This window comes from Notamacropus eugenii, chromosome 5 (genome assembly GCF_028372415.1).
Source record: "Notamacropus eugenii isolate mMacEug1 chromosome 5, mMacEug1.pri_v2, whole genome shotgun sequence".
NCBI classification, from domain to species: Eukaryota; Metazoa; Chordata; class Mammalia; order Diprotodontia; family Macropodidae; genus Notamacropus; species Notamacropus eugenii.
In genome coordinates this window covers 394754979-394777083 of record NC_092876.1, presented here as the reverse complement: position 1 = coordinate 394777083, position 22105 = coordinate 394754979, and the positions used below count along the sequence as shown (strand labels likewise).

Below are 22105 nucleotides of genomic sequence, written 5' to 3'. Positions count from 1 at the left end.
AATGTGGCTTAGCCTTTATTAGGTGAGTTTCTTTTAAGCTGATCTTTGACTTTTTATACAGACATATCTATCAGAGGGTAATGAAGAATTAAAACGTGGGTTACTGCAGACTTACTTTTCTTTTATGGCTATATGAATTACAGGACATAGAATAATGCACAGGTTCACAAAATATCTAATTTGGTGATTCTAATTTTTCCCTCTTTATAGGCAGCATTACAGATGATGATCTCAATGGGCATTTTCCCTCAGGAGGTATCGTGAATATTATTTATTTTAATGTTTCCTTGTGACTTTTAAAAATTTTGTCAGTCAGCATTTACTAAGCACCTCTTTGTTTTGCAAAGCATTGTGGGGAAATTACAAATAATAATTCTTGACCTTCAGTGTGGCTATATTGTCTGATATTTGGAGGGTAACATGTAATTCATAGTTTGTTCTTCATGTAGAGCTCAGACATTTGCTAGTAAAATAGATTTGAGAATGAAAGGCTAACCTTGTAGGTGCTTAACGCTGTCTTCCTTCTTTGTCATTCTCACCTGTAACTATCACCAGTGGTTAGTGACTGTTTAACAGGGTGTGATCTCCATGAATAAGATTGTACATTTAAAATGGATGGGTTCTCCTCAGGAACAAACAATAGGATGAAAGAAAAAAGAAATAGAAGGAATAAGAATAGACAACAAGGAAACAAAATTGTATCTTCTTTTACAAATGATATGATGGCATACTTAGAGAACCCTAAAGAATTAACTAAAAACCTAGTTACAGCAATTAAAAATTTTAGCAAAATTGCAGGATATAAAATAAACTCACATAAATCATCAGCATTTCTACAAATTACCAACAAAACCCAACAGGAAGATATAGAAAGAGAAATTCCATTTAAAATAACTTCAAACAGTATGGAATAGTTAGGAGTCCACCAACACGCACACGGACATTATATAAACATGGTTATAAAATATTTTTCAAACAAATAAAGTCATATTTAAATAACAGGAGAAATATTAGGTATTCATGGGTAGGCTGAGCCATTTTAATAAAAATGATAATACTGCTTAAATTAATGTACCCATTCAGTGCCAAATTTATCAAACTACAAAGAATTGTTTTATAGAACTAGAAAAAAATAATAAAATTTATCTGAAAGAACAAAAAGTCAAGAATATCAAGGGAATTTTTTTTAAAAAAAGGTAGAGGAAGATGTCTTAACAGTGACTGAACTCAAGCTATACAAAGCAATCATCATAAAACAATCTGGCAATGGATAAGAAATATGGTTGATCAGTAGATTAGATTAGATCAATAGAATGGATTAGATACACAATATACAGAAGTGAATCATCACAGTAACTTAATGTTTGATAAACCCAAATATCCCAGCTGTTGGTACATGAACTCACTGTTCAACAAAACTACTGGGAAAACTGGAAAGCAGTCTGGCAGGAACTAGGCATAAACTAACATCTCACACAGATGATATACCAAGATATACCAAGATAAGGTCAAAATGTATATATAATTTAGACGTAAAGAGTGATATTTTAAGCAAATTAGGGGAACGTGGAAAAAAAATTGCCTGTCAGACCTCTGGAAAAGGGAAGAGTTTATGACCAAATAGGAGATAGAAAAGATCATGAAAGGTAAAATGGATAATTTTAATTACATTAAATTAAAAAGTTTTTGCATAAACAAAATCAGTTCAGTTAAAATTAGAAGGAAAACAGGAAACTGGGGAGACATTTTCATAGCAGTTTTCTTTGAAAAAGGTTTCATTTCTCAAGTGTATAGTGAACTAAGCAAAAGTTATTTTAAAAAAATAAGAGCCATTTCTCAATTGAAAAATGGATATGAGCTGTTTTCAGAAAAAGAAATCAAAGCTATCAGTAGTCATATAAAAACTTCTAAGTCACATCCAAACAACTTTGAGGTATACTCTATACCCATAAGATTAAAGGAAATAACCCTCAATTGTGGAATGACTGAACAATTTGCAGTATATGATTGTGGTGGAATAATGTGCTGTAAGAAATAGTGAAAGGGATGGTTTCAGAAAAAAACTGAGAAGACATAAACTAATGCAGCATTAAGTGAACAGAATTAGGAGAACATTGTACATAGAAATATACTGTAATGATAATCACCTGCAAAAAACTTAGCTACTCTGAATAATACAATGACAATTAATTAATTCATGACAATTCTGAAAGGCTCATTATGAAAAATTCTGTCCACATCCAGAGAGAGAACTGCTGATCTCTGAGTGCAGATTGAAGTACAGTTTTCCCTACTTTCTTTTATTTCCCCCACAACATAGCTCATGTGGAGATGTTTTGCATGATTTCATATGTATAATGAGTATATTTCTTGCTTTCTCAAGGGGTAGAGGAGAGTCTGGAGGAAGGGAGAAAATTTGGAACACATTTGTTTGTGTGTATATATGTGTATTCACATGCACACACATAACCAATCCAGTTACGCACATTAGTTTTTCCATAGAGGAAAAAAATATAGAAATTTATTAGGTAAGCTGTGTAATACTCAAAAGATAAAAAATGGAAATTCATAAATTAAGGTAAATAAATATTTTAAAAATTTAAAGATTAAAACTCTCAAATTTTGTATAGGTAATCTTTCAAAGTTCTGTTAGAGATAACTAACTATGTAATTAAGTTTAAGTCACTTAAACTCTGAGCCTATTTTTTTTCATTGTTAAAATGGGCATAATATTTGTACCACCTATTTCCCAGGGCTATTTTAAGGAAAGTGCTTTATAAAGGACTGGTAAATGTATGTTAGTATTCTGTTCATTGATATATAGTTTCATTTACTCATTCATCTTGTGGAGAAGATAGGCTACAAGTATATGCTAATTTTAAACTTTCTATGAGGTGATTAACATCTTGCACAAGTTTTTTTCTTCTCAATTTTTTTGCCAAAAGTACATAAAATATACATGTTTTAATGTGCATTTTAATGTTATATAGGTTCTGATGAGAGAAGAAATGATGATGATGCACCTGGTATGTATGCTTATTTTTGAGTATCTGTGGGTTCATACCTTCTTACATTGTGACAAAGCAGGCAAAATGATACAAACTTTATAGGCTCCCTGAGAATATTTGTTACTTTCTACCTTTCATAAAACAGTACATTACATTGTGGTGTGTCCCGATGTGTTCAACCAGCCTTTGACTTAAGACCTCCAACATCTCTCAAGGCATCCCATTGCACATTGGATAGCTGCAGTCGTTAATAAGTTTCTCCTGAAATAAAGTCCAAATTTGCCTGTTTGGGCTCAAAATTTAATTTATAAAATTTACATAACTTATTTAGACAAGTATAAAATCTTAGGAATCCCATGTAAAAGTGGTTTTATTTTAAAAACTTTGATATTATAAAATAAAAATGGACAAGCTTTTAATGGAGAAAAGACTATTAAAAAATGCCTGGAAAACTAATTAAGATGTCACACGAAAGAAAAACTCAGGATGTGTGCAGCTTTGATGAATGGAATGGTGTGACAAAAGTATTATAATTTATACTAATGCCTCCTATCACCTCTGTGACTGCTGTTTCTTTTTTCATTTTCCCACTATTTTCTTTTGTCTTTCTCTTTTCTTTTGTCTTCTTTCTGTCTTTTTCTTTCTATTTTTGTCTCCTTTTATTGTTTCTATCTTTCTCTTCCTGCCCTTTCTGTTGTTTCTAAATTTCCTTTTTTGACTTCTCTTCTGTTTGTTTTCCCCTTTCCTAAACTATTCATGGTTTGGACTGGAATGTTTTTAAAGCTACAATTCATTGTATAAAATTTAATGGTCTTAATTAAAATAAAGTCAAGTTTTTTTTTATTTTTGTCTCAAACAATGGCTTTTTCTTTGTACATGTCTCTTGACAAATTTTCTCCTGCTGAGTCAGTGATCCTCATTGCAAAATGGGTTATAATGTTTAAATGAAACTAGGCAATATAGGTCTCCCCATTATTGATACAGATCATAATCTATGTATACCTCTTCATCCTAAATATTTGTTAATGTTTCTTTTTCCATAGATGTTTCACTGAGAATCTAACATGCTGGAGTTCTTTCTCTAGTTCTTTTTACATTTCATGGATAGCAGGACTGCATTTAAATTATTTGTTATCCCATGACTGACTGTTCTCCTTTTCTCATTGTATATTTCCTTGATGACATTCTTTTGGGCATTTCTTGTATACAAGTCATCATTGGAAATATGTAGCAGCCTACTTGGGTCTATCAAGATTTCCTTTATTTCCTCTGGTCAATCTTGAACTCATAATAGAATTTCATAAGTTGATTTTTTTCCTTTTCTTTTTGTAGCTGATTCCCCTGGAGTAATATCTGGAATTGTAAGCGCTGCAGTTGTAGCACTAGTAGGAGCTGTGTCCAGTTTTATTGCTTACCAGAAAAAGAAACTCTGCTTTAAAGGAAATGGTAAGGTTTATTATTAGATATTACTGTTTTGATTGCAAATAAGAAACTTTTCCTTGGCTGTTTTCTGTCCTATAAAAATGTTGACCAATGGCAGCTAGGTGGCATAGTGCATAGAGGATTGGACTTGGTATCAGGAATCCAGAGTTTGAATCTTACTTCAGTTGCTCATTACCTCTATGACCTGTGGGCAAGTCACTTAACCAACTTAACTTCTTTCAGCCTCAGTTTCTTAATCTTCATTCCCATAAAAAGGGCATAAAAAGCCACATCACAGGGCTCCTGTGAGAATTGAATGAGATAACATGTAAAAATGCTCTGAAAACCTTAAAGTGCTATAAAAATGTCAGCTATTTTTAATATCAACCAGCATTTAAGTACCTACTATTTGCTGGGCACTGTGGAGAAAATGTAAAAGTACAGTTGAAATCATAGCTTACTAAATGGCACTGTGCCTCCCCCAGATCTTTTCTCGAATTTCTGTGCTGTTTTCTCAAAGGCAATGAAAGAACACTAATTTCAGGTGGTCCTTTGGGCTACCTAATAACCACCACTCATCTAAGGTACTTGTATTCAAATGAAGGTACTGACTGACACATTCAGGAAATGGCTCTGTTCTTTCTTTGGTGGGAGCTGTTTCCTTTGACATACTCCATGCTCATGTATTCTTCCCTCTTGCAGAAAAGAGATGAAATTAATTTCTGTCCTTCTATAGATTCATTTTTAATGTTTTTTTGGATCAGAGTATCTTTTTATTTCCTGTAAAGCCAATTAATGTATGACTCATCTAAGCTGTTTTTCAAAGCCAGTCAGGCTGACAAGTTCTTTCTTTAGCCTCAAAATCAAGTGCCCTTAGGGTGATAATCTTTCTTGGAACAAGTATCTATCACTTTGCCTCACAGTGGACACAGCATCATATTAACATTGGGAGATCATCTGAGTCCCCATGTTTTACAGATGAACAAATCAAACCTCAGAGGTCAAGTGACTTGCTCAGAGTCACAAAGATCATTTTAAGTAGTTGAGTTTAAACTGAAACTAGTCTTGTGTATTTTCCACTGCAAACAGGCTTCCCAACTTTGTAAGCTGATAGCTTGGGTTCATTAGGAATTCGATTAATGTAAATGTATCTACTTTCTAGAAGTCATTTTTCCCCCTTTAGTGAACTGTGTCACTGAGCATATTCTGCTAGTATAAGAAAATTTGATGGCTCATTATAGACAATGCATGAAGTTTTATTGATAACTCAGAAACTCTTCAAGTAGTTCTCCCCTCTTCACACAACACATACGCAAACCCTAATTTTTTAAAGACTTCCAGACAATACTAAAGGACAGTACTACATGTAGATGTCTTTCTATCTTTAGTTTGGAAAAAAAAATTACAGAGCATCCAAAATTTGTTTCTGAAATAGGAAAAAAATATTTATCTTTCATATGTAATATATTAACCTCTGAAAGACTGTAGGAACATTTAATGAAATTCTCTAATACAAAGAAATTTGTGAAAGTGTCTAAGATTCTAAGTGGGGTATGCTTAATTAGAAACAAGATTGTTTGGAATTGAAATAAAGTTTTGGTTTTTTTTCTTCAGCCTCTGGAAAAAAGAATTTCTTGGTGGGGAGAGGAGATTGAAAGGAATACAGCTATATAACTCATGTAGCATCTGTACTGGGGCAGGGAGAAGGCGAATGAAGGGGAAGTTCTGATGGAGAGCCACTTGTTTGACTGAAAAGAGAAAAAAAATGATGCTTTTAGTTGTATTAACTAAAGCCTTAAAAAAGAAACTACCAGTGAGTTATCCATAAAGAAGGATGGGCTATCTAGGTAGTGTAGTAGATAGAATACAAGGACTTGTAGTCAGGAAGTCGTTAATTCAAATTTTGTCTCAGATCCTTAATCAGGTGTGTCGATCTGGGCAAGTCAGGCTCCCATCTTCAGTTTCCTTATCTGTAAAATCAAGATAATAATATCTTTAAACTTCCAGGACTTTTGTGAAGATGAAATGAAGATATATATATGTGTGTGTGTGTGTGTGTGTGTGTGCGTGCATGTATATGTATATATGTATGTGTATGTTCTATATACACACGTGTATATTCTATATACACATACACACAAAAATACATACATATATACACATACATACATACACATATAAATACACATACACACATAGCGTTTTACAAACCATAAAATGCAATATAAATGCTAACTATTATAATAATGTTAGAAATTGCCCTTTTAAGGTGAAAATTGAAAAGCATTTAATTGAAAATATTGTCTGAATTTCATTACTCATGAAATCTAGTTCAGTTTTAATATCTGTAATACAAAATATATTTATTATCCATCTTTCCTTAGGAACCTAATTTCATCTTAAACATGAAGGAAAAATAACTGGTAATAATATTAACAATAGCTAACGTTTGTATAGTGCTTTAAGGTTTGCAAAGTACTTTGCATATACTAGGTATCTAATGCATAGAATTAATCAGTATTAGCTTTTTCGCTGTCCCTGGTATTGAGAGCTGCTGATTTTAAGATGCCTAGAACTAGTACCTTACTGAATAGTTGTTTTTTTTTCTTATGGTGGGGGAAGGGAGATTTGTGTTCTAGTTCTTGGAGATAGAATGGTTACATTTGCTACCTTTATGGTCTTTGGCAAGTCTCATTACTTCTTTGAGTCTCAGTTTCTTCATCTGAAAAATGAAGGCATTTGAATTAGGTGGCCTCTGTGATGGCATCCACCTCGATATCTATGGTTCTATGGTTTCAGAAGAATTTTCCTATCCAGGCTGTTTTAGTCTCTGCCACCATTATGGTCACATAAATTCAGGAGGTGAATTGTTAGAGTTTATATTAAAATAACTTACAGAATATGAAACTTTGTATTAATTGATTAAATTTATAATAAAGAAGTATAGCTCAGGAAAAGTCCATAGGGGAAGTAGTATAATTTCCAACACAAGATGACAGTGGGCACATATAAACGTGCCAAACTTTCCTCTGATAGCTTATAAAAATTATTACTTTGTGCTAATGTGTTAAAATGAATTTGGAAGATCAGTTACTTGTACAGTTTTAATAGGGTTAGAGAATATGTGTTTTGCATGTTTTAGCTACTAATATTTTTATACTGCCCTTTTTATCTTTGTTTGCTATCTCTGTAATGGCATCTGTGTAGCTGAAATCATCAATGTTCGTTTTTAGTGACTGATTGAGATTATACTGACATGTCTTGACTTTTGTAAAGTGTTTAAGTTACTGTCACTTGGCATTGGTGTTGCTTTCCCACTGTCTGGAATGACCAATTTTTGCTATTCATTGGTGACCTTCCTGTCATCCATTTGGTTTCCACAGAAGGTTCCTCACTCTAATTTCAGAGGTCTATTGCTAGCTGTAAAGCTGCTGGCTTTTTCTTTCTTTTTTTTTTTTCTTGCTGTGTGCATGTGTATGTTGGTTTTTACTAAAAAGCTTCTGATTCTTGCTATATATTTTCTAGCTATCTTTATGCCATCTAGACAATAATCTGTATGTATATTTTTTCTGCATTTTGAAGCCCCAAATTATAATTTTTTAAGCTATGGGCTCTATTTCTGTTGAATTGTGAAAAAGTGAAAATCTTAGCAACCATATCAGAAGTTTTGAATTTTTTTTTCTTTTTTTAATCTTCCATTTCAGATGAGCAGAAGATCTAGGAATGAGAAAAGAACAACTTTCAAGTTATGACTACAAGATCAAGCAGATACAATTATTTTTCAAATAAGACTCAGAGGCCTCTTTCTTCTCCCCTATTTAGCCATGAAAAGCCTCTCATCCCACAAAACCAGAATAAGCATTGCAAGGACATTGCCTTCATCCCCTAGTAGATTTCTTAAGTAATGTAGAATTCTCCTAAGAAATCTATACATTTTTTTCTTCTCTGCAACAGATAGGAAGTTCAATAGATCAAGAAGAACCTGAGAGTTTGATCTTACCTCTGACTTGTGGAATGAGGACAGAAATCTACTTTCCATCATCTTTTAGTTTATAAATCATCTTGATGATGATTATTTTTTAAATCAGTACACTCTGTACTTTTATGGGGCCAAGAGCCTGACTCCTAGAAAACATGGTGAAGTCCTCTTCACCTCCACCAAACCCACTACTGACAATAAATTTGGCTACAGGACTAGTAGACTGAGCTATCCCCTCCTTCTTAGCATCTTAGACATTAAAAAAAAAATGATTGAAAGGAATGATCCTTTCATCCAGTTGTTTTCTACTTTTTTTCAGTTCTTTATACTTCAGTTATCACTGTGAGTTTTAAAATTTTTTCTTGGACATGGTTTGTTCTTCTTGAAGTGAATTTTATGTCTGTGATCTTACCAGTTCTCCGAAGAACATTTAATTTGTTTAGTAACAAATTTCATGACCTATAATGGGGATGTCTTTCAAAGGATTTGTCAGATTACATTAATATCTTAGAACTTTCTTTCCAGATCTTCGCTTGATGTCTATGTTTAGTGACATCTGAGTACATTTCTCTTATCAGCTTTCTTAAACGATCACTGTTCTTGGTTTCTCCTCTATTCCTTAAATTCTTCCTAATAAGCAAACAAAATGATACCATAGAATGAATTACTTTTCCAAGGATAATGAAGGTCATCTGTCAAATTTTATATTCTGCAAAGTCAAGTATAATTATCTTTCCTGGTGAGATGAAGGTGCCCTGGAGTTGCATATTATTTGATAATGATGTGGACTGAGATATATCTTGTTATGATGAAGGCTGAGAGAAAATAGGGAAGGTGTTCTTTGAATGTAGATCTTCACCTTTTTGCAGTATTAGTTTGTGAGCAACAGTTACCTGAGTAGAATTCTGTCTGTACCCTTTTTCATCTTTGCACTGTAGCAACAATTTAGTAATATGCCTGGTAGACTTCTCATTTCTGACAAAACCAAATCATTAGCAGGAATTTGAATTTCTTTCTGAAAGTCCTAAGTTAAGATTTCTCAAAATGTGTTGTGCTGGTCAACATTTATCCTAACTGGGTAAATCAAAGGCAAGTCCAACATACAAGTTATGCAAAAAAAAAAATTTCAACTGATTTATTGTACTTCATATTCAAGCCTATATTTTAAAAAATTCAAAAAATCAGCACTTAAAAAGTTTGTGACTTACAGTCTTTTTTTATTTTTTGGTTATTGCAATGGAAAGGTGAAGCAGATAGGGATAAATGGTGCCTCAGATCATTTATTGTGCCAGTACAGATCTTGAATCAGATTGTATAGTATGATGATTTCACATACTAATTTTGTTGGCCATTTTTGAACTCCACACAGTTTTCAGCAGCTTAGAGTCATGTCAGATAACAGATTGAAAGGAATGGTTAGGTAAAGTGCTTTGGAAACTTTAAGGCACTATGTAAATTCCAGGTGCTGTTTTTTAAAATTCTCCTATAATTCCAGAATTAGTTCTCATTCTTTTCTAACATATTCTCTAATTTCAGACCTCTTTTAATAACATTATTCTGTCTGTGCCCTGGTCACTTCAAAATTAGCACTATTAGAATGCTGTATGCTCTCATTTTCCCTAAAGTTATAATTCATGAATTTTAATATTTTTAACTAAATTCTATTTGCTGTAGATTTTTTTTTGTAAGGCTAGATTAAAACAAGGATAGATAGTAGCAATCAGAAGTGTACAATTTCTGTTCATCTGATGATTTGTGGATTAAAATTGAGTTAATAGCTTTCCTTTAAATATAAATGGATTTTCTATGATGTAGTTTTGTTATAGGCCAGTTAATCTAGTCTTGGGTTCAGACCACATGCTTATGTTTGAATAATGGTTAATTCTTTCAGATATGGACTATGTTGCCAACATCTGCACAGACTTAGAAATCAATTTCCTGTTTATATGCCCTGTAGTTTTATGCTTTTTGAAAAGCTGCTAACCACCATGGCCAACAAAAAAAAAAAAAATGACTTCCTGCCCTTTTTTTTTTTTAACAAATCTATTTGAGCTTTGCATCTGTGTATGTAATTTTTCTTTTGGAATTTTGTAGTAGTTTGCATTGAAGTCTTTCATTGTCTGTGAGCATACAGAATTGCACTTAATGGTTTACCCCTTTGGACGTTAGTTTGGCCCTCTTTAAAATGAAAGTTGAATTAGATGACCCCTAAAGTCTGTCTTCCAGCTCTACATTCATGATCCCATGAATTATCTTTGTATTTTAGTTAAGAGGTGCATTGATATTCCATGAACGTTTAATCTTGTGAAAGGTTACTAAAGTATTTTAATCACTAAATGTTTAATTCTACTAGCTTATAATCAATTGAAATTTTCCTTTAAATAATTTTATTACTGACGATGAACTTGTTAAACTTTTTTCTTATATAGCTAATAAAAAGTTTGACTTGCATTTTCATTTAACAAATTAGCAATGAAATAAAGATTTTATATTGTCTTCCATATTTTGAGTACTGTTAAACCGTACTATAAGTTGCAGATTAGGTTTTTTTGGATGCATGTGGTATAATGGTTCCCAATACATACTTTTCCATAAACCCCTTTCCTCCCTCCCCTCCCACACAAAAATGTGTTGTGAAACCCCAGGGTAACTTAAATTACTATTCATAATATTCTTTACAATATACTGCATAAGGCTCCACTAAAGAATCATTAACATGAACCCCTTGGACCACTGATGAATTCCTAAGTAGTTTACCAACCACTAAGTGGGAGCCAAGTCACTTGGCTCTATCCTATGCCTTTTCATGCCATCACACTAATTTTTGATCATTACATGCTTCAAACTTCAGTGTGTTTTTGATCTTATTGGTACTAACACTTCCTTCACACACACACACACACACTTCAGCTCATTCACACTGTCTCATTTTGTGTCCCGTTTGTACTTTTTTCCCATAAAGCCTCTCTGAAACATATGCTCATGAGTCTGGAGACCTCTCTCTAGGTTTTTGGGTACTGCTGAAACTTTCAGAATGGGGTGCTTGTATCCCTTGTTTACTGTATAGGTCTGCCCACCTCCTTGTTTGATAACATTTATTGATCATATTCTTTTTACCGCCTTATAAGTAGAATTGTCATGAATAATATGCTTAGCATTCATTTCTCCTTCGCCGTTTGAATCGTCATCAATTTTGATTATTCTGAGATTCAGTAGGTGGCACAGTGGGTAGAATGTGAGACCTAGTTTAGGAATATCTGGGTCAGTTATTGTCTCCGATATTTACTAGCACTGTAGCTCTAGGACAGTCTGCCTCCGTTTCCTCTTCTGTAAAATGGAGATAATACTAGTTCCTCCCTCCTTGGATTGTCATGAGGATCAAATGAGATAATATTTGTAAAGCACTTTGCAAGCTTTAAAGCGCTATATAATGTCAGCCATCGTCATTATCATTCTGGAGTTCCATGGTTTGCAGTAATTGGCGGAATTATGGTATTAAAGAGTTTTTTTTAATATCAGGAAGAAACTTAATTGAAAGCTTTTTACCATTTGTCGGATGTGGCTCAGTCTGTTCTCTAGAATGGAAAAACTTCAAGAGTTTTTCTGAAAGTGTTTTTAGTTCATTTCCTTGCCCACTCTCTCTAAATTTTCTATTTAATTTGTAGGACTTTATATCTTCAAATACATCATCAGAAGGAAAATCTCCATATTTCTCCTCTTTCACCTCCACATTTTCCATTTTTTTTTTTTGCAGCCCTTCACCCATTTAAATGTATTGAGTCCTACAGATTTTTTTTAAAAATTAATTTAGGGGCAGCTAGGTGGTGCAGTGGATAGAGCACTGGCCCTGAAGTCAGAAGGACCTGACTTCAAATTTGGCCTTAATACTTACTAGTTGTCTGACCCTAGGCAAGTCACTTGACCCCAATAGCCTCAACCCCCAAAAAACATCATTTTAGGGACACGTGGTACATGTTTGTGAAAGGTAATGTGGAATGTACCAGATTTAAAGTCAGGAGACCTGAATTCAAATCCCAGCTCCAGTGATTACTGGGTGAGTTAATGAAACACATAACTCCTCTGAATTGATTTCTTCATCTGTATATTGGGGGATGATAATACAATGAGTCTCAGAAATTTGTCAGAAGGAAAGTACTTGGTAAACATTAAACCACGATAGAAGTGACCATTATTCCTTTATTATCTTTAGTGGCAGGAGTCTGGCTCTATAAAGGCTGCTATTCAACATGTAATCCTCATAAATTTCCCTAGGAATTTCAGAGGGCTGTGTATGTGTGTGTGTGTGTGTGTGTGTGTGTGTGTGTGTGTGTGATATGTGTGTCTGTCTCTGTGTGTGTATATATGTATGTATACATACATATATATACATACACACATGCAGACACACAAAGACACACATATAATTTATAGGACTTTGGACCTTAGTTTAGCCCTCTGTGAAATGAAGGGGTTGGATTTACATGGCCACTAAAGTCTGTCTTCCAGCTCTGTCTATGATTCTTTCATAAATAATCTCTGTATTTTGGTTGAGTTGCATTAATGCCCTGGAAATGTTTAATCTTGTGGCAGAGGGATTACTAAATTATTTTAACCATTAAATATTTAGTTCTACTGGTTTATAATCAATTGAAGTTTTCTCTGAAAGAATTTTGTTATTGACTTAATGTATCTAGGTATGTATATATAATTATCCACATATATATTTCCCTATGACTTCAAAGTTTTTGAAAATTGTACATTTAATTGTAAAACAAATAGATTTGGGGACCTTTTCTATATGCATCTTAACTTCTTCATGATTTTGATTTAACAAAACTCCTGGTGGAGAAGGGATATATCCCTATATTTTCCCACCATAGCAGCTCTGTTTGAAGGTGAGACTATACTTTAAATAGGAAAGAAAGGGAAACCAGAACTAATTTCCCAGGCCCTATTCCTATGGATACCAAGAATGTTCCCCTCCTGAATTTTCACCTAATTGTTATCTGGTAAAGCCTGGAATATAGGGAGTGAAGACAATCTGGACATGTGATTGGGTAGCTATTTTAGGTGCATATAGTAATAAAAATACATCAAGATAGGTTCCTTTATACAGGTAATATAAGCTTCTTGAAAAAAGGAAGTCTGTACATGTAAAATACAATATGGACAGGGACCTGGACTGGTCTTATGATTTCACTGATATAAGGAACTCCCAAGTAAGTACACTCTCTTCACAAATACAGGTTGGTACTTTCTCTGAAACTATCGACTTAGAGAATTGTGTGGGGATTTTGAGACGTTAAATGACCTGTCCAGGGTCACACAACCAGTACATATATTCTTCCTAGTGTCAAACTCTGGTATGATTAGCAGCTTCTCACGGTTCCCAAGAAAACTAGCACATAGTCCAGCAGTTTCCCACCACCCCTGTTCAAGGAACACTTGGCAACGCTAACCCAAGGACATTTCTTTCTTTGTCTACTTTCTGCAGTTTAGCTGTTCTGTGTATCCAGACTCTATGCCCTCCTGCTTTTTCCTGACAATGCCTTATAAGAATTCCCTTATGCCTCTTCCTCCCAGAGCATCCTTATCTAAATGTCATCTCAAATTGCAATTCCTCAACCCTGATTAAATGCTAGACTTTATTTACTGATTGCCTAGTTGATTTGAGTTTTTCCAGGTTGACATTAGCTCCAAAGCCCAGTTCTATCCACTATGTCATGCTACCATGACAATATAATTTTTTTAGTTCGGATGATACTGCTTAAGAATTTGCTGTAATTCAGTCAAGGACTAGACTGGTTTCTTTTTGAACCAGTAAAAGAATCTGTAGGTCAAATTATAGGCATATAACTGGTTTAGCTTATAGAGAACATTGTCTTTTGTGTACAGTAGATCTTTGTTTTCTGTGTTTCACATTATTCCTGTCTAAAAGTGTGAGTCCAGAAATCTTCAAATGCCAAAATAGCCTGGCTTCTCTTATTAGTCTCCCTTATGTATACTTGGAAACAATGCCTGCATATATATATATATGTATACATGTATGTATATATACATACACACATATATACATAGATACACATATATGTATGTATGTATATATATGACTTAGACTATTAATCCAGCTTGTTCTACCTGCTGAGTAGTTTCAATTGTTGATATGCATTCAGAGCAGTTTTACCTGTGGGAAAAGAAATTAAACTTCGTTTAACCAAAAAAAGACTTTAAAAATAAATTCACAAATAACAAAAAGAAACCTTTTTTATTAGCACTAAAACAAACATTCAGGTTGAGAGAGAGTTTTGAGACTAGTTTGATTGACTGCCTCATATGTTCATTCTTTCAGAAGACCCAGAGAATGTTAATATGGAAAGTCATCATGGAGCCAACACAGAACCACCTGGTAAGAAAAAAGACAAATTTGGAGAATTTGCTGAGTATTCTATAATCTTTTATTCTTTTTAAAGCTCACCATTTGGGAAATTATCTGTATCTTGAGTCTTCTGATAAGAAAATAGTTTCAATATATTTCTTTCTACTCTTCTTTTTACCATTCCTATGCTTTTATGTAATTTAAAATAATTCTAATATATCTCATGCCGTTACTAGATTGCAAACTCCTTGAAGTTAGGGACTATCATTTTTCATCTTTATACTTTCTGAAACTTGCACATTATTTGCAAGTAGGAATCATACATTTTGGAGAAGCAGAGGTATCTTAGAGCCCATATAGCATCATTCTCTCTTTTTACAGAAAGGCTGAGTAAAGTAATTTACTCAAGGTCAAACAAGTGATAACAGAGCTGAGATTTAAAGCAGTTCCTTCGAAGCCCAAGTGATTGCTTTTTCTACTACTTGAGACTGCGAGCTCATGTCAACGCACATTTTTTGAATTCAGGTCTTATGTGTAATTTAGTTTAAAAAAATAATCCTGGAAAAGATAATTTACCAAATGGACTGATTGCTCCTCTAAAATGCATTCTATTTGCCATTTTCTTATGAAGATATCCATTAATCAAACAATAAACAATCAATAAGCATTAGTAAGTTCCTGCTGTGTGATAGGCACCGGGCTAGGCATTGGGGACACAAGTGCAAAGAATAAAACAATCTCTGATTACAAGGAACTGATAATTCTCAAAGTCTTTCTTTTTGCTTTTTCTTATTAAAATTTTATTTATTTTTAATTTATGAAATAAAGCAAGCATTTCCTTAACACAATAGAATAAAAAAAGACAATTGCACATGAAACTGTGAGTCTATTATGTACAACTTACTCTTCCTTTTAAATATATAATAAAGTTTTCATATAATTTTTTCCATTTTCCCCTACACTAGAGACAGCTACCATTAGACACAAGTATGTATATAAATCATTCTATGCATACTTTTGTTTTAATGTCTTCCTTTCCAAGGTCCTTTGTAGTTAATTGGGGTATCTATAATGGTCAAAAAGACTTAGTCACTCAAAGTTGCTCTTAGAACAATGTTGCTGCTACAACATTCTTGGTTTTGCTCATCTTACTCCGATTTTTTAATGCAAGTCTGTCTATTTAAGATCATCAAGTTCATCATTTCTTATAGCACAGTAGTATTCCATAATAATTATATACCACAATTTGTTCAGCCACACAAATAATGAGCATCCCTACAATTTCCATTTGTTTGTCACCATAAAGAAAGCTGCTATACATATTTTAGAACGTATAAGTTCCTTTCCTTTTTTCCCTCATCATCTTTGGAAGTAGACCAATTAGTGGTATTGCTAGGTCAAAGGGTATACAGAATATAATAACTCTTTGGGCATAATTCCAGATTGCTCTCCAAAATAGTTGGATCAGTGTGCAGATCCACTAACAGTGAATTAATGTCCCAATTTTTCCATATCCGCTCCAATATTTGTTGCTTTCCTCTTCCAACATTTTCACCTATCTGATAGGCATAAGATAATATCTCAGGGTTGATTTAATTTGTATTTTTCTAATCAATAATGATCAAGTTGTTCAAAAAGACTTCTTAGCAGCCGTGAACCTCTAGGTGAGGTTCTGGGGAGAGTGAAGTACAGGAGCTTCTGAGACAAGTTGATTCAGATAGGAGAACTGATCACTGGGATATTGGATGACTTAGTTTTTTGTAACATTAAGTGCAGAGCTCTAAATTTGCTAATAAGTTGTCATAGCAGTAGTAATAGTTGTAGCAGCAGTTGTGGTAGACGTAGGAGGAGGAGAAGTGCAACAGCAGTTGTAGTAGTAATGATAGTAATAGCTAGCATTTATATAGCATCTACTACTTGCCAGATGTTATGGTAATTGCCTTACATATCTTACTTCATTTGATCTTCACAACAACCCTGAAGGTCAGTGCTATTATTATCCCTATTTTATAGTTGAGGAGACTAGAGCAAACTTGTCCAAGGTCACACAGCTAGTAAGTGTCTGAGGCAGGACTTGAACTTAGACATCTAAGCTCATCCTGACTCCAGGCCTGGAGCTCTATCTACTGCTCTGCTTAGCTCCCATTTCATTGCATGTTTCAGTAAGAGACAAAAATAGATTATTTTAGAAATATTCTGTAGTTTCGGTGGATTTTTGACAAAATAAAACACTGAAGTGTCACTGTCTACCTTAATCATCTTAGTATAACTGTGCATAAAGATTCATTCATGCTTAACATTTTTCTTTCATTAAAAATATGGAGGTTCCATTTAAGCATTCATGCTATTTTTCTCTAACAAAAGCACTCTATAATAAAAAAAAAAGATTAATGACTATGCCTTTAGCATGTATGTTTTAAAACTCATATACTAAAATTGACCCATTTGCAAAAAAAAAAAAAATCAGTTTAATATATAAAGTTTTAAGTATTTGTCATCAGGAAGCATACTTCCCTCAGGACAGCTCAAATTATACAAAATGTCTTTCCTGGACTCCCCCAATGCTAGTGCCTTCCCTTTGAGATTACCTCTAATTTACCTAGTAATTACCTTATGAGTCACTTTTTAATTTTACTTCTGCTACCTTTTATAGAAGTCTTTTATACTTTTTTAAAGTCCTGAATTTTTTCTCCTAAAGTTGATCCCATTATCTTTTTTGTTGATGATCTGCAATAGATAGAATGCCAGCCCTGGACTCAGGAAGACTCATCTTCCTAAGTTCATATCTATCTTCAGACATTTGCTAGCTGTGTGACCTTGGGCAAGTCATTGAACTCTGTTTGTCTCAGTTTCCTCATCTATAAAATGAGCTGGAGAAGGAAATGGCAAAAACTCCAGTATCTTTGTCAAGAAAACCACAAATGAGTTCACAAAAGAGTCGGACCCAACTAAAAAATGACCAAACAATGAAATCGTTTCTATATATGGTTTTTGGCACACAGAGGATTTTCTTGGCTCCATATTTTCATTTTTACTTTGAGTTATAGGGAAATAATATACTTCCCCTTTGTCAGGCACTCATTTGTGGCAACGTTATAAAAGAATGCATTCAGGACTGAACTAGGAGTGAAAATATCTAGGTTCAAATCCAGCTCTTTCACCTTGGACAAGTTACTTAGAATCCCCAAGTTTCCATCTATATATTTTTAAAATAGTGGGATGTAGAGACCAGACTCTTTGATTTTCAAGGTACAGACAACCTCTAATATTCTCTTCTATTGTAAGGGTAATTCACTACATCATTTTAATTTTTATTTGCAGTCTTGATTGAGGTTGAATATAGTGTAATAGCAGTAGCTCGAATTAAGATGTAATTCAATTACCTGTCTGAAAATTCAAGCTTTTAAGACTTGAAAAAAAGAAAATGACACAAGCATAGAGACTATTTAATTTTTGACTTTCATCTCCAGTGCCTAAGATCCATGTTCTACTCTGCCATTCCATTCTACACTAGAAGTGTGACTTCATCTTATATTGACATTAGCCAAACTTGTCTTTGTGACCATTTGGTTTTCATTTTCTGCTTTTGCCTATTTGATTCATTTATCAAGGCTTTTCATTTTTTAAGAAAGAATTTAAAAATTAATGTAGTGAAGTTGTTATGTGTATTGTGCATTTTGGGAGATACCAATAAAAATATTTCTTTTCTTTTTTTTTTAGTGCAACGAACCCTTCTACAGAAATAGTCGTATTCTGAGTGAGAAAACAAAGAGAAACACAATTGGATTAGACTGCTTACCTGCCTGAAACAAAATACCTTAGAGAACATGAAAATTAATTTCACTGGGTTGTTTGTGAATAGGGTATTAAAAACCACTTGGAAAGTGGTTTGTCCTGTACAACATGTGACTAATTAACTATCATTTAAAAGTCTCCATTTTAAGAGTAAGGAATATTCTTCAAAGTGAAATTGAACCCTTTGTCCAATATGGTGGCCTTTATTATATTTAACTCCATTAAGTTTTTAATGATTTTCAACTCTCCATAAAGAAATAAGGAAATCAGAAAATGGTTACCTTCTATCCATTGCCATACATTCATGATTATTTTAAAATTACGTAGTAGCAATTAAACATATCACTAAGTAAGTGATAAATTTGTGAGATACATCTCTAAGACATTCATTCCTTCAGAATTAATTTTCTTAAATCTTTTGCTATCAAAGTAATACTTAAATAGGAAAATGTGCCATTTTGTTTTAATTATCTATAGTTTGGTAACTTTGAAGAGTTTTAATGATCTATAGTTGGGTAACTTTGAAGATGATTTAAAACAATTGCAGAAGTTAGTATGCTGAACTTCACTTTTTTTTGGTGTTTGAGAAAAATAAGGACCTTAGTGATCTCATTGGCTCCCATGAGTTCAATATTTTCTGTGTTGATGATTTCCACATGGATGTATCCAGTCCTAGTCCATAATCCCAGATTCACCAATTGTCTTTTGGACATCTTGAACTGAATGTCTCATGACCATTTCAAACTAAGTATGTCCAAAACAGAACTCATTATCTTTCCTCCCCAAATTTCCCCTTTCCAAATTTTTCTTATTACTTTTGAATATACTACCACCCTCCTAGTCATCCAGGCTTGCAGTTTCTCTGCCATTCTATATGGCTTTCTCCCATTTTTCATGTATAACCAAACCAGTGCCACTTTTTTTTCCACTTCACATTTATATTCTCCTCACTCACATAACCACCATTCCAATTCAGGCTTTCATCATCTCTCACCTAGACTATTGGAATAGCCTTCTAACTGCTCTGTCTTGTGTCTCCATTTTAATCTGTATTTTGCTCAGCTGCCAAAGTGATTTTCCTAACAAGCAGGTCTGACCATTTCTGTCTCTCTGGCTCTCTATATCTTTCTGTCTCTGTCTCTGTCTCTGTCTCTGTCTGTCTGTCTGTCTGTCTTTCTCTCTCTCTCTCTCTCTCTCTCTCTCTCACACACACACACACACACACACACACATATGCATACACAAAATAGATTCTAGTGGCTCCTTGTTACCTCCAGGATCAAATATAAAATCCCATTTTGCATTTAAATCTCTTGATAAACTGTTCCCTTCATGTCTTTCTGTTTTTTTATATTTTACTCTCCTCCAGTCACTCTATGATCTACCTGTGTTGTCCAACATTATTGTTCCATATACAACACTCCATCTCCCACGTCTTTGCCTTTGAACTGTCTCCCTCCTTCCCCTATGCCTGAAATGTCTACCTTCTTCAATCTTAGGATTTTCTGGTTTGGAGTTTTGGTTTTTTTTTTTTTTTGGCTTCCTTCAGGACTGAGCTCAAATTACATCCTCTGCAGGAAAGCCTTCCTGGTTCTCTCCCCCACCCCCTTCCTCTCACATATCTTCCACATACCTAGTTATTTAGATCTTGTCTCTCCTGTTAAAATTCTCCTTGAGCCGAGGGCTGTTTTTTGTTTTGTTTTGTTTTACCTTTCTTTGTATCCTTAGTGCTTAAGGTTATTTCCCCGCCTTCTCTCTATTCTTTTCATTGTCCTCTTTCTTTTCCTTTTTTCTCTCTCCTCTTTTCTCTTTTTTCTCTTAATGTAATTGGGCCAGATCATAAGAATGCAATGCTATTTAGGTGTATAATTATTGTAAAGTGTGTCCTAGATACAATTGTTTGATGAATTAATGCAGTTTACAAAATGAGTTAGTCATTTTATGTAAATGGCTGCATATTGGATGAAGCTGTTTATATATGCTTAATGTCATACAGTAACCCCCTTTGAACCTAACAGTAAATTGGAATAAATTGAAATTTTCAGGTTTTTTCCCCTTTGCTAAATATAAACCCATGAACTTTAAAATGTAGCAGTCTAGGATTATTCATACAGAACAAGGTTTTAAATGTATTTTAGGATGACTGATGAAAAGTTTCAGAGGATTTTAATGGTCTATTTTTTTTAATTGTGAAGGTCAATAAACTTTTCTACATTTGGAAAAAAAATTAGGATTTTTCAGCGTATTATTGCTATTTTCACCATATTTCTGGTAGGGTCCATATAATGGGATAGTCTTACAATGCCATCCAGATGAAGTATGATTCTAATGTGTTACATTTAATGTAACCACTGGTAGCTCATGTTATTTATGCTCTGTCATGTCATATATCACCAATAAAATTCACATGCATCCTTCTCGTGTGAATATAAATATATTACAATCAGACCTATAGGTAGTAATCTTTATTGTGCAGTCACTTCAGTCATGTTTGACTCTTTATGACCCCATTTGGGGCTTTCTTGGAGAAAATACTGAAGTAGTTTGCGATCTCCTTCTGCAATTCATTTTACAGATGAGGAAACTGAGACAAATAGGATTCAGTGACTTGCCCTGCGTCACACAGCTAATCAGTGTCTGAGGCAGAAATTCACATCAGGAAGTGAGTTTTTCTGATTCCAAGCCCAGTGTCCTGTCTACTGTGCCACCTACATGTCAGAAGTGATATGGTTTAGTAGAAAGAGTCTTGGATATGGAGTCAGAAGGCCTAAGTATGTTTCTTGGCTTTGCTAATTACTAATTACATAATGTTGGATAAATCAGTTAACCTTTTTCTATTATGAGAGGATGTGAAGCTAGGATTTCCTTTTTGGTTTTAAATCTTTGGAATTGTTTTCATTTAAAATCATCTCCTGTAGAGTGAAGCCAGTGGATAAGTGGATCTTGGTTCTAGATCCCTCCCATTCATTATTCCTGCTAAATTCATAAACATTTGCAATTACTAGGTCACTTGCTATATTTGGCTTTTTTACAATCACGCTCCCATCCAAGGTGCTTGTCTATGACCAAGACATGACTGGTATCACCCACACACTTCCACTAGGCCTGGTTTTGAGTAATTGCTACTGAATGGGTAGGTGAAGGGAGTTCATTTTCAAGGCATTCATGATGAGAATTATTCTAGGGTGTGTTTTTTGCATTTGAATCATTCCTTCCACATTCTATACAACTTCATAATTTTTTAATGTGGGAGACAGGGAAAACAAATGAGATTATTTGTTATTTAGTACTATCAGGTACTTGTTACCATCAAACTTATTGAAATTCAGTGTCTTAACATTAAGTAACATCCTCTGCATCAGTTTGCCTCAGCATTTAGCTAACAAAAGTGTTACCTATCTACGGATGAATGATAGCAAAAAAATCAAATTTCTGCAAGGCTTTAACTTAATTACATCTTTTCCCAGTTGTGAAACCGTCATATCTATGCATTGTCTTGTTTTTTAATAAAACCATTCATAAAAT

The 22105-nt window shown here is 33.8% G+C and overlaps 1 protein-coding gene across 3 annotated transcripts in view; it reads left to right on the top strand.

The window, feature by feature from the left end:
* CD99 (CD99 molecule (Xg blood group)) overlaps window positions 1-20807 on the top strand; it is a 57318-nt gene extending 36511 nt beyond the window's left edge. The window contains exons 6-10 of one of the 3 annotated variants that reach the window (XM_072614485.1): window positions 211-255; window positions 2991-3026; window positions 4341-4454; window positions 14759-14815; window positions 18506-20807. In XM_072614485.1, coding sequence (XP_072470586.1) covers window positions 211-255; window positions 2991-3026; window positions 4341-4454; window positions 14759-14815; window positions 18506-18531 — 278 coding nt within the window. In that variant the 3' untranslated portion in view covers window positions 18532-20807. Of the gene's footprint in view, window positions 1-210; window positions 256-2990; window positions 3027-4340; window positions 4455-6814; window positions 6854-8134; window positions 10911-14758; window positions 14816-18505 lie in introns of those variants that run through there. The other 2 variants (XM_072614487.1, XM_072614486.1) reach the window with 2 other exon arrangements.
* The last annotated feature ends 1298 nt before the right edge of the window (window positions 20808-22105 follow it).